The 14716-nt window shown below is 36.5% G+C and overlaps 1 protein-coding gene and 2 long non-coding RNA genes across 3 annotated transcripts; all 3 read right to left on the reverse strand.

The window, feature by feature from the left end:
• Window positions 1-4501: 4501 nt before the first annotated feature.
• LOC123477574 lies at window positions 4502-5000 on the reverse strand. Its single transcript, XR_006652675.1, has 3 exons — window positions 4789-5000; window positions 4650-4734; window positions 4502-4589 (listed from the first exon to the last, which is right to left on the reverse strand). It is a non-coding gene; the product is annotated as an uncharacterized LOC123477574 (long non-coding RNA).
• Window positions 5001-5238: 238 nt separating this feature from the next.
• LOC116935454 lies at window positions 5239-10554 on the reverse strand. The gene has a single exon (XM_045180949.1). The coding sequence runs from the start codon at window positions 10552-10554 to the stop codon at window positions 5239-5241; it is 5316 nt and encodes a 1771-aa protein (XP_045036884.1).
• A 67-nt stretch (window positions 10555-10621) lies between these two features.
• On the reverse strand, window positions 10622-11208 carry LOC123477573. The gene is made up of 3 exons (XR_006652674.1): window positions 10907-11208; window positions 10768-10852; window positions 10622-10707 (listed from the first exon to the last, which is right to left on the reverse strand). It is a non-coding gene; the product is annotated as an uncharacterized LOC123477573 (long non-coding RNA).
• Between the last annotated feature and the right edge of the window lie 3508 nt (window positions 11209-14716).

The raw sequence follows: 14716 nt of genomic DNA on the forward strand, positions 1-14716 counted from the left end.
ACTCATGGTATCACAGTGTATTCACATTGAATACAAGTATATTTTATTCTCTTTACATGCAGAAGTATAAACTCATAATATAAAAGTGTATTCACATTGAATACAAGTATATTTTATTCTCTTTACATGTAGAAGTATAAACTCATAATATAACAGTGTATTCACATTGAATACAAGTATATTTGATCCTGTTTACATATAGAAGTAAAAATTCATGGAATAACTGTGTATTCACATTAAATACAAGTATATTTGATTCTGAATACATGTAGAAGTATAAACTCATAATATAACAGTGTGTTCACATTGAATACAAGTATATTTGATCCTGTTTACATATAGAAGTAAAAACTCATTGTATCACAGTGTATTCACATTGAATACAAGTATATTTGATTCTGTTTACATGTAGAAGAATAAACTCATAATATAACAGTGTATTCACATTGAATACAAGTATATTTGATCCTGTTTACATATAGAAGTAAAAACACATGGTATCGCAGTGTAATCACATTGAATACAAGTATATTTTATTCTGTTTACATGTAGAAGTATAAACTCATAATATAACAGTTTAATCACATTGAATACAAGTATATTTGATCTTTTTACATATAGAAGTAAAAACTCATGGTATCACAGTGTATTCACATTGAATACAAGTATATTTGATCCTGTTTACATATAGAAGTAAAAACTCATGGTATCACAGTGAATTCCCATTGAATACAAGTATATTTGATTCTGTTTACATGTAGAAAATTAAAATCATAATATAACAGTGTATTCACATTGAATACAAGTATACTTGATCCTGTTTACATATAGAAGTAAAAACTCAAGGTATCACAGGGTATTCACATTGAATACAAGTATATTTAATTCTGTTTTCATGTAGAAGTTAAAACTCATGTTATAACAGTGTATTCACATAGAATACAAGTATATTTGATCCTGTTTACATATAGAAGTAAAAACTCATGGTATAACAGTGTATTCACATTGAATACAAGTATATTTGATCCTGTTTACATATAGAAGTAAAAACTCATGGTATCACAGTGTATTCACATTGAATACAAGTATATTTGATCCTGTTTACATATAGAAGTAAAAACTCATGGTATCACAGTGTATTCACATTGAATACAAGTATATTTTATTCACTTTACATGTAGAAGTATAGACTCATAATATAACAGTGTATTCACATTGAATACAAGTATATTTGATCCTGTTTAAATATAGAAGTAAAAACTCATGGTATAACAGTGTATTCACATAAAATACAAGTATATTTGATTCTGTTTACATGTAGAAGTGTAAACTCATAATATAACAGTGTATTCACATTGAATACAAGTATATTTGATCCTGTTTACATAAAGAAGTAAAAACTCATGGTATCACAGTGTATTCACATTGAATACAAGTATATTTGATCCTGTTTACATATAGAAGTAAAAACTCATGGTATAAAAGTGTATTCACATTGAATACAAGTATATTTGATTCTGTTTACATGTAGAAGTATAAACTCATAATATAACAGTGTATTCACATTGAATACAAGTATATTTGATCCTGTTTACATATAGAAGTAAAAACTCATTGTATCACAGTGTATTCACATTGAATACAAGTATATTTGATCCTGTTTACATATAGAAGTAAAAGCTCATGGTATAACAGGGTATTCACATTAAATACAAGTATATTTGATTCTGTTTTCATGTAGAAGTATAAACTCATAATATAACATTGTATTCACAATGAATACAAGTATATTTGATCCTGTTTACATGTAGAAGTATAAACTCATAATATAACAGTGTATTCACATTGAATACAAGTATATTTGATCCTGTTTACATATAGAAGTAAATACTCATAGTATCACAGTGTATTCACATTGAATAAAATTATATTTGATTCTGATTACATGTAGAAGTATAAACTTATAATATAACAGATTATTCACATTGAATACAAGTATATTTGATCTTTTTTACATATAGAAGTAAAAACTCATGGTATCACAGTGTATTCACATTGAATACAAGTATATTTTATTCTCTTTACATGCAGAAGTATAAACTCATAATATAAAAGTGTATTCACATTGAATACAAGTATATTTTATTCTCTTTACATGTAGAAGTATAAACTCATAATATAACAGTGTATTCACATTGAATACAAGTATATTTGATCATGTTTACATATAGAAGTAAAAATTCATGGAATAACTGTGTATTCACATTAAATACAAGTATATTTGATTCTGAATACATGTAGAAGTATAAACTCATAATATAACAGTGTGTTCACATTGAATAGAAGTATATTTGATCCTGTTTACATATAGAAGTAAAAACTCATGGTATCACAGTGTATTCACATTGAATACAAGAATATTTGATCCTGTTTACATATAGATCTAAAAACTCATGGTATAAAAGTGGATTCACATTGAATACAAGTATATTTGATCCTGTTTACATGTAGCAGTATAAACTCATAATATAACAGTGTATTCACATTGAATACAAGTATATTTGATCCTGTTTACATATAGAAGTAAAAACTCATGGTATAACAGTGTATTCACATTGAATACAAGTATATTTGATTCTGTTTACATGTAGTAGTTTAAACTCATAATATAACAGTGTATTCACATTGAATACAAGTATATTTGATCCTTTTTACATATAGAAGTAAAAACTCATGGTATCACAGTGTATTCACATTGAATACAAGTATATTTGATCCTGTTTACATATAGAAGTAAAAACTCATGGTATCACAGTGTATTCACATTGAATACAAGTATATTTTATTCTCTTTACATGTAGAAGTAAAAAACTCATAATATAACAGTGTATTCACATTGACTACAAGTATATTTGATCCTGTTTACATATAGAAGTAAAAACTCATGGTATAACAGTGTATTCACATTGAATACAAGTATATTTGATCCTGTTTACATATAGGAGTAGAAACTCATGGTATCACAGTTTATTCACATTGAATACAAGTATATTTGATTCTGTTTACATGTAGAAGTTTAAACTCATAATATAACAGTGTATTCACATTGAATACAAGTATATTTGATCCTATTTACATATAGAAGTAAAAACTCATAGTATCACAGTGTATTCACATTGAAAACAAGTATATTTGATCCTGTTTACATATAGAAGTAAAAACTCATGGTATCACAGTGTATTCACATTGAATACAAGTATATTTGATCCTGTTTACATATAGGAGTAGAAACTCATGGTATCACAGTTTATTCACATTGAATACAAGTATATTTGATTCTGTTTACATGTAGAAGTTTAAACTCATAATATAACAGTGTATTCACATTGAATACAAGTATATTTGATCCTATTTACATATAGAAGTAAAAACTCATAGTATCACAGTGTATTCACATTGAATACAAGTATATTTGATCCTGTTTACATATAGAAGTAAAAACTCATGGTATCACAGTGTATTCACATTGAATACAAGTATATTTTATTCTCTTTACATGTAGAAGTATAAACTCATGATATAACAGTGTATTCACATTGAATAGAAGTATATTTGATACTGTTTACATATAGAAGTAAAAACTCATGGTATCACAGTGTATTCACATTGAATACAAGAATATTTGATCCTGTTTACATATAGATCTAAAAACTCATGGTATAAAAGTGTATTCACATTGAATACAAGTATATTTGATTCTATTTACATGTAGAAGTATAAACTCATAATATAACAGTGTATTCACATTAAATACAAGTATATTTGATCCTGATTACATATAGAAGTAAAAACTCATTGTATCACAGTGTATTCACATTTAATACACGTATATTTGATCCTGTTTACATATAGAAGTAAAAACTCATGGTATCACAGTGTAATCACTTTGAATACAAGTATATTTGATTCTGTTTACATGTAGAAGTTTAAACTCATAATATAACAGTGTATTCACATTGAATACAAGTATACTTGATCCTGTTTACATATAGAAGTAAAAACTCATGGTATCACAGGGTTTTCACATTGAATACAAGTATATTTAATTCTGTTTTCATATTTGACCCTATTTACATATAGAAGTAAAAACTCATGGTATAAAAGTGTATTCACATTGAATACAAGTATATTTGATCCTGTTTACATGTAGAAGTATCAACTCATAATATAACAGTGTATTCACATTGAATACAAGTATATTTGATTCTCTTTACATGTAGAAGTATAAACTCATAATATAACAGTGTATTCACCTTGAATACAAGTATATTTGATCCTGTTTACATGAAGAAGTAAAAACTCATTGTATCACAGTGTATTCACATTGAATACAAGTATATTTGATTTTGTTTACATGTAGAAGTATAAACTCATAATATAACAGTGTATTAACATTGAATACAAGTATATTTGATCCTGTTCACATGTAGAAGTATAAACTCTGTTCTGAAGCTCTGACTAAATCAGTAAGTTTGCTGCCTTGGACAGGGTATATTCTCACCATACAAGGAATAGATTATGGACAATGTCTGAAATTAGGAAGAATAAGTATGGATCCCACAAGCATAGCATTCTAATTAAATATTTACCGGCGTGTGTGGAATTAGGCTTGCACACGCAAACAATTGCCACCAAGCATGCAATCACAATCACAAGTTTCACGAACAGACAACACTAAGGCAAGGAAACAATGAAGTTAAGTTCACAGAATAGACAAATTAGTATTACCTAAGTATGATCAGACGTGCACGATTGACAGACAGTAAATTGACTCACAGATCACAACTGAAATAACAATGGCTACTACTAAACAGTAACTTGGCGACAAGGCTAGTTGTGTTGCCAAGTGGTGAAAATGAAAATAATAATAAATATATATATCTATAATAGACTATACAGAAGGAAGGCAATGATTAAATAGAATTAAGATGGTTTCGCCGATCCATGCTCCTCCGAGACTGGCAAATCTTGGGCAGTCGAGTTCGCTTCAAGAAGGCACAGTTGCTGAATACCTTGCCGGAAGATTCCGTTGCCGATTTTAACGTCTACTGCTCTGACTAGTCCGTCTGCGCCAGGATAGGTTTTGACGATGCGTCCAGTGGACCATTGAGCACGTTTGAGCTGTTTATCGATCTCCAGAACGAAATCACCAACTTCGAAATTCCGACGACGGGCCTGCTACTTCTTTCGACCAGCCAGAGATTGTAGATAGGTCCCTTTCCAGAGGTCCCAAAAGAGATTGGTCATCCTCTGGACGTAGCGGTAGTTCTCTCGGGGTAGGGCATCTTGAAACTCTCCGACTGGAAGATTAGCTGCAGGCGGCCGGTTGAGGAAGTCATTTGGAGTTAACGGACGGAGATCGTCTGGATCGGAACTCGCGTATGTCAATGGCCTAGAATTCAACAAACCCGCTACTTCGAAAAGCAAAGTTCTCAGCATGTCTTCCGTCGGGTGACGTAAAACACCCTTTTCTATCTCCAACGCTGCATACAGAGCCTTCTTGACAAATCGAACAAGTGCCTCATGCGCCCCACCGAAGTGTGGTGTACAAGCTGGTTGGAAATGCCAATCGATCCCTTCTTTCTTCATAAACTGGTGCGCCTCCCCAGTCGCATGAAGAGCATCTACTTCCTCTCGCAGCAAGCGTTCGGCTCCAACAAAATTTGTTCCATTGTCTGAGTGTAAGCTGCGGGGTTTCCCGTATAGTCCGATGAAGCGACGTAATATAAATAAGAAATCTCCGGACGACAAAGAGGCAGCCAAATCCAAATATACGGCCCTGGTGACAAGACATGTGAACAGAGCGCCCCATCTTTTGGCAACACGATTTCGGGCATAGATTATCTCAAGTGGCCCAAAATAGTCGCAGGCCGATCGGGTAAAGGGAGGCGCTCCAATTTCCAAGCGGTAAACTGGTAACTCGCCCATGAGCTGCGATGCTGGCCTTGCGTTGTACCGTCTACAGCGCAAGCAGTCTCGCTTCACCCTCTTGACAGCCTCTCTTCCTTCGGTTATCCATAAATGTTGGCGTATCTGGGTCAACAAGAAATCGGTGCCAGCATGTTTCAAATACTCGTGAAAGGCTACTATGATCTTCCTGGCGAAAGTGTGTCTCCCTGGCAGTAATATAGGGTGAACATTATCATACGGCAACTTTACTTTACCAATTCGTCCGCCCAGGCGCAAAAGACCGTCTTTATCGAGAATTGGCGTAAGCGAACGAAGACTTGAAGATGATCGGACATCGTTCCCATTCTTGAGTAGCCCCAATTCTTCGGCATAAGCTTCCTGCTGACACTGCTGAATCAGCTCCAAGTATTCATTCTCCAACCTCAGCAGCGCCGGTATGTTGTCTGGGGAAAGCTCTAACGACTCCCAGTCGAAGTTAGGCCGCGCGGTCATTGAGTGTATTTTTGATGGGCGAATTTCTTCCGTGACTACCATCCAGGGCAAATCTTTAGGCCAGCACCTTTCCGCCTGATAGAGAAACTCAGGCCCGTCTAACCAGCTGATAGGAATGGCTTCACTCTCTAGCTGCGACCTGGTCACCGCATCCGCCGGATTGATTTTACCGGGCACGAATCGCCATTCTTGTGGTTCGGTAAGCGATTGGATCTCCCCCACCCGATGACTGACGAAAACTTGATAAAACGAAGCAGTTGCACGTACCCAATTCCTGACGGTACTGCTGTCAGTCCAAAAGTAGCGACTGTTGATGACCCGCGTTAAAGCCCTTTTGACAAAGTCAGCTAACCAAGCACCAAGAAGAGCTGCGTTAAGCTCCAGCTTAGGAATAGATAGCGTCTTGGTTGGTGCAAGCTTATTGGAGGCTTTTACTTGCCGGACGATGATACTCCCATCTTCATAAACGTTGCGTATGTAAGTGACCGTGGCATACGCCTCTTCCGAGGCGTCACAGAAGGTGTGCAGCTCCACTCGAGTGACGCGTTCTTCATCCGGAAAGATGCAACGTGGGAACTCTATCTCTTGCAATTGTTGCAGGGTCGAAAACCACTGCTGCCACCAATGACGTTCTTCACCTGCAACCTCTGTGTTCCAATCGAACCCTTTCACGCCCAACTCGCGTAACCTGGCTTTCCCCTTCATGGTGATTGGAGAAGCCGCTCCTTGAGGATCAAAAATGCTTGCCACTTTACTAATCAGTCCAACACGAGTATACACAACATTGTCCAGGCCACTTATTTTGAAACCGAGAGTGTCCTGATGAGGTTTCCAGATGACTCCAAGAACCATTTCTGTTTCATCCGCACCAAAGCTATGCGTAGACTCTTCAATACCGGAACTCACTGCCTGAAGGCTGGAACGAAGATCTGCTGAGTTGGAGGTCCACCCCTGTAGATGGAAGTCCCCACCAGCAAGGACTTCCCTGACAGCCGTTGCAATCCGGATCCCAGATTCCACGTCTTTGGAGGATCCTAAATAATCATCTACGTAGAGATTTGCTCGCACGGCAGCCGCAGCTTCCTTCATTGTAGGCCCTGCATCATCCGCGGCCCGCCATGTTGTGCGAATGGCGATAAATGGCGAGCAATTTACCCCGAACGTAAGCCGAGTCATCTCGCAGACACTATCGGTTCCGTCTTCTTCAGGCCAGATGAATCGATGAAAGCATCGATCTTCGGGCTGTAGACGTATACGACTGAACATTGCCTTAATATCTGCAGCCCATGCAATTTTCCCTTCGCGGAATTTGATAATGACAGCAGGTAGCGGGTTCTGCAAGGCCGGGCCACTACAAATGCTGTCGTTGAGGCAGCGCCCACGGAATTTAGCAGCTGCATCGAAGACCACACGAATCTTCGATCCTGGTGATTTTTGGACTCCAAAGTGACTAAGATAATAAACGGGTCCAACACCTGGTTGCTCTTCGGCACTTAGTCGTCTCGCATAACCATCGTTGAAGTTAGTTTGCATCGCGGCACGGTATTCTCGTTCGTATCCTGGATCCCGCTGGAATCGGTTACGGAGACTCCTGTTCCGACTTTCTGCTAGTACCCAGTTGTTCGGTAATGACGGCTCTCCCTCTCGCCATAGGATCGGCACTTCATATCCTATGGTCAACTTCTTGGTTTGGGAGTCAAGCAGGGAAAGGGCTCGTCGGTTCTCCGGGGACATACAATCTACTTGATGCTCTGTACCAAAACTTTCGGTGTCACAGAAAGCCCGCATGGCCGCTATCAACTCTGGACCTACGTCATTTGCCGTCTCTGAGGTAAAGAGCAAATGTACTTTGGCCCCAATGGTCGTATCTTTACCAACGACGCCACGGACTACCCATCCCAGCCGTGTTCGGGATGCGATTGGCTCGTAATCTTTTCCCTTTCTAGCTTCCATTACAGCCATAAGATGAGGGTGGTCAAGGCCTAGCAACACGTCCACTTGCCCTCCACTGCAGCGAAGCGGTAAGTCAGCCAAGTGGTCCCATCGTTTACGCAAGTTGCTCCAGTCAATCAACGGAACAGGCTTCGTCACTGTGGGAATAGTCGACCCCTGAATCACGACCTTCTCACCCGAGCTGGTCTGCAACGTCATTTGTAAACGTTCGGAACTAATCCGACTTTGCGTGCCACCAATTCCGTCAATTTCAAGTGTTTGCTTGATTCCGTCAAGACCTAGCCGGCTGACCAGGCCTTGACGAATTAGGGTGGAGTCGCTACCCTCATCGAACATAACATTTATGGGAACAAGACCACCATCGGCGTTAACGGCGTCAATCCGGATGAATCCTAGCGCTACGGTCCGCGGCACTGAGCGAAGGGTATTTGAGCACGAATAGGAGTCAGCTCTTGAAGATGCGTGCAACAGCGGATGGTGGAACAACTTGCACTCGGGAACACTACACATCTTCTTGAATCTACAATCTCGCGACGAATGCTTGACGCCAAAACACATAAAGCAGAGCCGATGTCTTATACAAAATGTTACTCGCTCCCCGACGGGCAAGTCTTTAAACTCCGGACAAGCTTCGACTTGGTGCTCTCGTTCGCACTTAAAACAATATCGAGAACTCTTTTCCTTTGGCTTCGGCTTATCCATGGCATCTGCACTTGCCGAACCATGGTGAGTCCGCCCCTGCTGTCTTGGCTTCGGCTGAGCACTGAATCCAACGTTTTTAGTCTTCAGGTTTGCACCGGAAAGTTGGTCGGAGGCGATGGAATACGCGTTTTGATAAGCCGCGGCTCTTGAGCAAAGCCACGCTCCAAACTGATTCAACGTCCGTAGATCCATGCCGGGCGCCAAACGGTCATCTCGTCCATTGTTCCACGCCAACCGGTCATTTAAAGTTAACCGCTGGGAAAGCTTTTCAATAATGTCAGAGTGGTTGGTTTCTCCTATCCTACTCAAGTCGAAAAGGTGTGTGCGAGCACGCTCCGCAAAACGTCTGAAGGCCTTCGGGTCTCCTTTGGGCATTTCGAGTCTTTCTAAAGCTTGTTGGTGAGCTGCCCGCATCACATCTCTCCGACCAAAGTTTTCTTTCAGACGAAAGAGCGCCTCCTTGTAAGCCTCCTCTCCTCCACCGAGCCCGTACACGACATCGGCCGCATCGTCTTGCAGTTGCCGTTTAAGAATTGCTAATTTCTCGGCAGGTGATCTCGATGACTGGTGGACCAGTGCGTGAAAGAGATCCACCCACCAAAACCAGTCTAGCGATTTGCCCGAAAACACCTCCAGCTCAATCTTGACGGAAGAACGGTTCTCTGGCTCCGCGCGCGTCTTTGGCGTTTGGTCACGCCCGGCTCGATAAGAATCTATCCAAGCATCAGGTGTATCTTCCGGTTCTGCACTAGGAGCCAGGGTTCTTGCTGGTCGATGATAATGATCTAACCATTGACTGACTTCGCGATTTCTTGACCACCCATTATCGGATTTTGCGGATTCCAACTGGCTACCCCTTTGGATGGGTCGAATTGGCTCAGTAGCTGGTCCAACAACACCCTCTATCTCTCTACCAGAGTCTTCTACACGTTGTTCTGCAATATTCGACGGCAGCGGTTGCTCTGCGCGCGATTGATCTTCTTGGAAACTCTGTTGCCGGAGGCGTGGGCCTTGGGGCTGACTGACAACTGAAGGGGCATCATTGACTCGTTCCGCGATATACTGTTCTGCAAGCTCTTCAATTGTACTCACTTGCGATATGTAAAACAGATGCCTTCGTTGTTGCTCATCAAACTCCTTCTGATCTGTTAGTTCTTCTGCCAGCTGGTCGTTTAGTTGCTCGGCCACCGCCAGAAGTCTTTTAGCTTCGCCAAGCGTTGCCATGATCTCTCTTCTGGAGCCCTTCTCGGCTATGCGTTCCTCCACAATCTTACAAGTGATGGTAATCTGACGCCGTGTTATCATCTGCTTCCTCTTCCATGCCCCTACTTCAACTGGGACTGTTGTTAACACAGTGTCAGTGGTCGTACTTGAAGTACTGGGGTGTCCAAGAGTTTCTTGTTGTGTTTGGGGAAATGTGACATTAGCTTCTGCCATGGCAAGACCGATTACTTTCCACCCAAGCTTTCAAGCAAACTTCTCAGCTCCGGTTCGAAGGACCAATGTTCTGAAGCTCTGACTAAATCAGTAAGTTTGCTGCCTTGGACAGGGTATATTCTCACCATACAAGGAATAGATTATGGACAATGTCTGAAATTAGGAAGAATAAGTATGGATCCCACAAGCATAGCATTCTAATTAAATATTTACCGGCGTGTGTGGAATTAGGCTTGCACACGCAAACAATTGCCACCAAGCATGCAATCACAATCACAAGTTTCACGAACAGACAACACTAAGGCAAGGAAACAATGAAGTTAAGTTCACAGAATAGACAAATTAGTATTACCTAAGTATGATCAGACGTGCACGATTGACAGACAGTAAATTGACTCACAGATCACAACTGAAATAACAATGGCTACTACTAAACAGTAACTTGGCGACAAGGCTAGTTGTGTTGCCAAGTGGTGAAAATGAAAATAATAATAAATATATATATCTATAATAGACTATACAGAAGGAAGGCAATGATTAAATAGAATTAAGATGGTTTCGCCGATCCATGCTCCTCCGAGACTGGCAAATCTTGGGCAGTCGAGTTCGCTTCAAGAAGGCACAGTTGCTGAATACCTCGCCGGAAGATTCCGTTGCCGATTTTAACGTCTACTGCTCTGACTAGTCCGTCTGCGCCAGGATAGGTTTTGACGATGCGTCCAGTGGACCATTGAGCACGTTTGAGCTGTTTATCGATCTCCAGAACGAAATCATCATCGAATAACAATGGCTACTACTAAACAGTAACTTGGCGACAAGGCTAGTTGTGTTGCCAAGTGGTGAAAATGAAAATAATAATAAATATATATATCTATAATAGACTATACAGAAGGAAGGCAATGATTAAATAGAATTAAGATGGTTTCGCCGATCCACATGTAGAAGTATAAACTCATAATATAACAGTGTATTCACATTGAATACAAGTATATTTGATCCTGTTTACATATAGAAGTAAAAACTCATGGTATCACAGGGTATTCACATTGAATACAAGTATATTCGATTCTGTTTTCATGTAGAAGTATAAACTCATAATATAACATTGTATTCACAATGAATACAAGTATATTTGATCCTGTTTACATGTAGAAGTATAAACTCATAATATAACATTGTATTCACATTGAATACAAGTATATTTGATCCTGTTTACATATAGAAGTAAATACTCATGGTATCACAGTGTATTCACATTGAATACAAGTATATTTGATTCTGTTTACATGTAGAAGTATAAACTTATAATATAACAGTTTATTCACATTGAATACAAGTATATTTGATCTTTTTTACATATAGAAGTAAAAACTCATGGTATCACAGTGTATTCACATTGAATACAAGTATATTTTATTCTCTTTACATGTAGAAGTATAAACTCATAATATAACAGTGTATTCACATTGAATACAAGTATATTTTATTCTCTTTACATGTAGAAGTATAAACTCATAATATAACAGTGTATTCACATTAAATACAAGTATATTTGATGCTGTTTACATATATAAGTAAAAACTCATGATATCACAGTGTATTCACATTGAATACAAGTATATTTGATTCTGTTTACATGTAGAAGTATAAACTCATAATATAACAGTGTATTCACTTTGAATACAAGTATATTTGATTCTGTTTACTTATGGAAGTAAAAACTCATGGTATCACAGTGTATTCACATTGAATACAAGAATATTTGATCCTTTTTACATATAGATCTAAAAACTCATGGTATAAAAGTGTATTCACATTGAATACAAGTATATTTGATTCTGTTTACATGTAGAAGTATAAACTCATAATATAACAGTGTATTCACATTGAATACAAGTATATTTGATCCTGTTTACATGTAGAAGTATCAACTCATGATATAACAGTGTATTCATCTTGAATACAAGTATATTTGATCCTGTTTACATGTAGAAGTATCAACTCATAATATAACAGTGTATTCACATTGAATACAAGTATATTTGATCCTGTTTACATATATAAGTAAAAACTCATGATATCACAGTGTATTCACATTGAATACAAGTATATTTGATTCTGTTTACATGTAGAAGTATAAACTCATAATATAACAGTGTATTCACTTTGAATACAAGTATATTTGATCCTGTTTACTTATGGAAGTAAAAACTCATGGTATCACAGTGTATTCACATTGAATACAAGTATATTTGATCCTGTTTACATATAGAAGTAAAAACTCATGGAATAAAAGTGTATTCACATTGAATACAAGTATATTTGATTCTGTTTACATGTAGAAGTATAAACTCATAATATAACAGTGTATTCACATTGAATACAAGTATATTTGATCCTGTTTACATGTAGAAGTATCAACTCATAATATAACAGTGTATTCACATTGAATACAAGTATATTTGATCCTGTTTACATATATAAGTAAAAACTCATGATATCACAGTGTATTCACATTGAATACAAGTATATTTGATTCTGTTTACATGTAGAAGTATAAACTCATAATATAACAGTGTATTCACTTTGAATACAAGTATATTTGATCCTGTTTACTTATGGAAGTAAAAACTCATGGTATCACAGTGTATTCACATTGAATACAAGTATATTTGATTCCGTTTACATTTAGAAGTATAAACTCATAATATAACAGTGTATTCACATTGAATACAAGTATATTTGATCCTGTTTACCTATAGAAGTAAAAACTCATGGTATCACTTTGTATTCACATGGAATATAAGTATATTTTATTCTCTTTACATGTAGAAGTATAAACTCATAATATAACAGTGTATTCACATTGAATACAAGTATATTTGATTATGTTTACAAGTAGAAGTGTAAACTCATAATATAACAGTGTATTCACATTGAATACAAGTATACTTGATCCTGTTTACATATAGAAGTAAAAACTCAAGGTATCACAGGGTATTCACATTGAATACAAGTATATTTAATTCTGTTTTCATGTAGAAGTTAAAACTCATGGTATAACAGTGTATTCACATTGAATACAAGTATATTTCATCCTGTTTAGATATAGAATTAAAAACTCATGGTATAACAGTGTATTCACATTGAATACAAGTATATTTTATTCTCTTTACATGTAGAAGTATAAACTCATAATATAACAGTGTATTCACATTGAATACAAGTATATTTGATCCTGTTTACATATAGAAATTAAAACTCATGGTATAACAGTGTATTCCCATTAAATACAAGTATATTTGATTCTGTTTACAGGTAGAAGTATTAACTCATAATATAACAGTGTATTCACATGAAATACAAGTATATTTGATCCTGTTTACATATAGAAGTAAAAACTCATTGTATCACAGTGTATTCACATTGAATACAAGTATATTTGATTCTGTTTACATATAGAAGTAAAAACTCATGGTATCACAGTGTATTCACATTGAATACAAGTATATTTGATTCTGTTTACATGTAGAAGTATAAACTCATAATATAACAGTGTATTCACATTGAATACAAGTATATTTGATTCTGTTTACATGTAGAAGTTTAAACTCATAATATAACAGTGTATTCACATTGAATACAAGTATACTTGATCCTGTTTACATATAGAAGTAAAAACTCATGGTATCAAAGGGTATTCACATTGAATACAAGTATATTTAATTCTGTTTTCATGTAGAAGTTAAAACTCATGGTATAACAGAGTATTCACATTGAATACAAGTATATTTGATCCTGTTTACATATAGAAGTAAAAACTCATGGTATCACAGTGTATTCACATTGAATACAAGTATATTTGATCCTGTTTACATTTAGAAGTAAAAACTCATGGTATCACAGTGTATTCACATTGAATACAAGTATATTTTATTCTCTTTACATGTAGAAGTATAAACTCATAATATAACAGTGTGTTCACATTGAATACAAGAATATTTGATCCTGTTTACATATAGATCTAAAAACTCATGGTATCACAGTGTATTCACATTAAATACAAGTATATTTTATTCTCTTTACATGTAGAAGTATAAACTCATAATATAACAGTGTATTCACATTGAATACAAATATATTTGATTCTGTTTACATGTAG

This window comes from Daphnia magna, unplaced genomic scaffold, assembly GCF_020631705.1.
Source record: "Daphnia magna isolate NIES unplaced genomic scaffold, ASM2063170v1.1 Dm_contigs092, whole genome shotgun sequence".
NCBI lineage: Eukaryota > Metazoa > Arthropoda > Branchiopoda > Diplostraca > Daphniidae > Daphnia > Daphnia magna.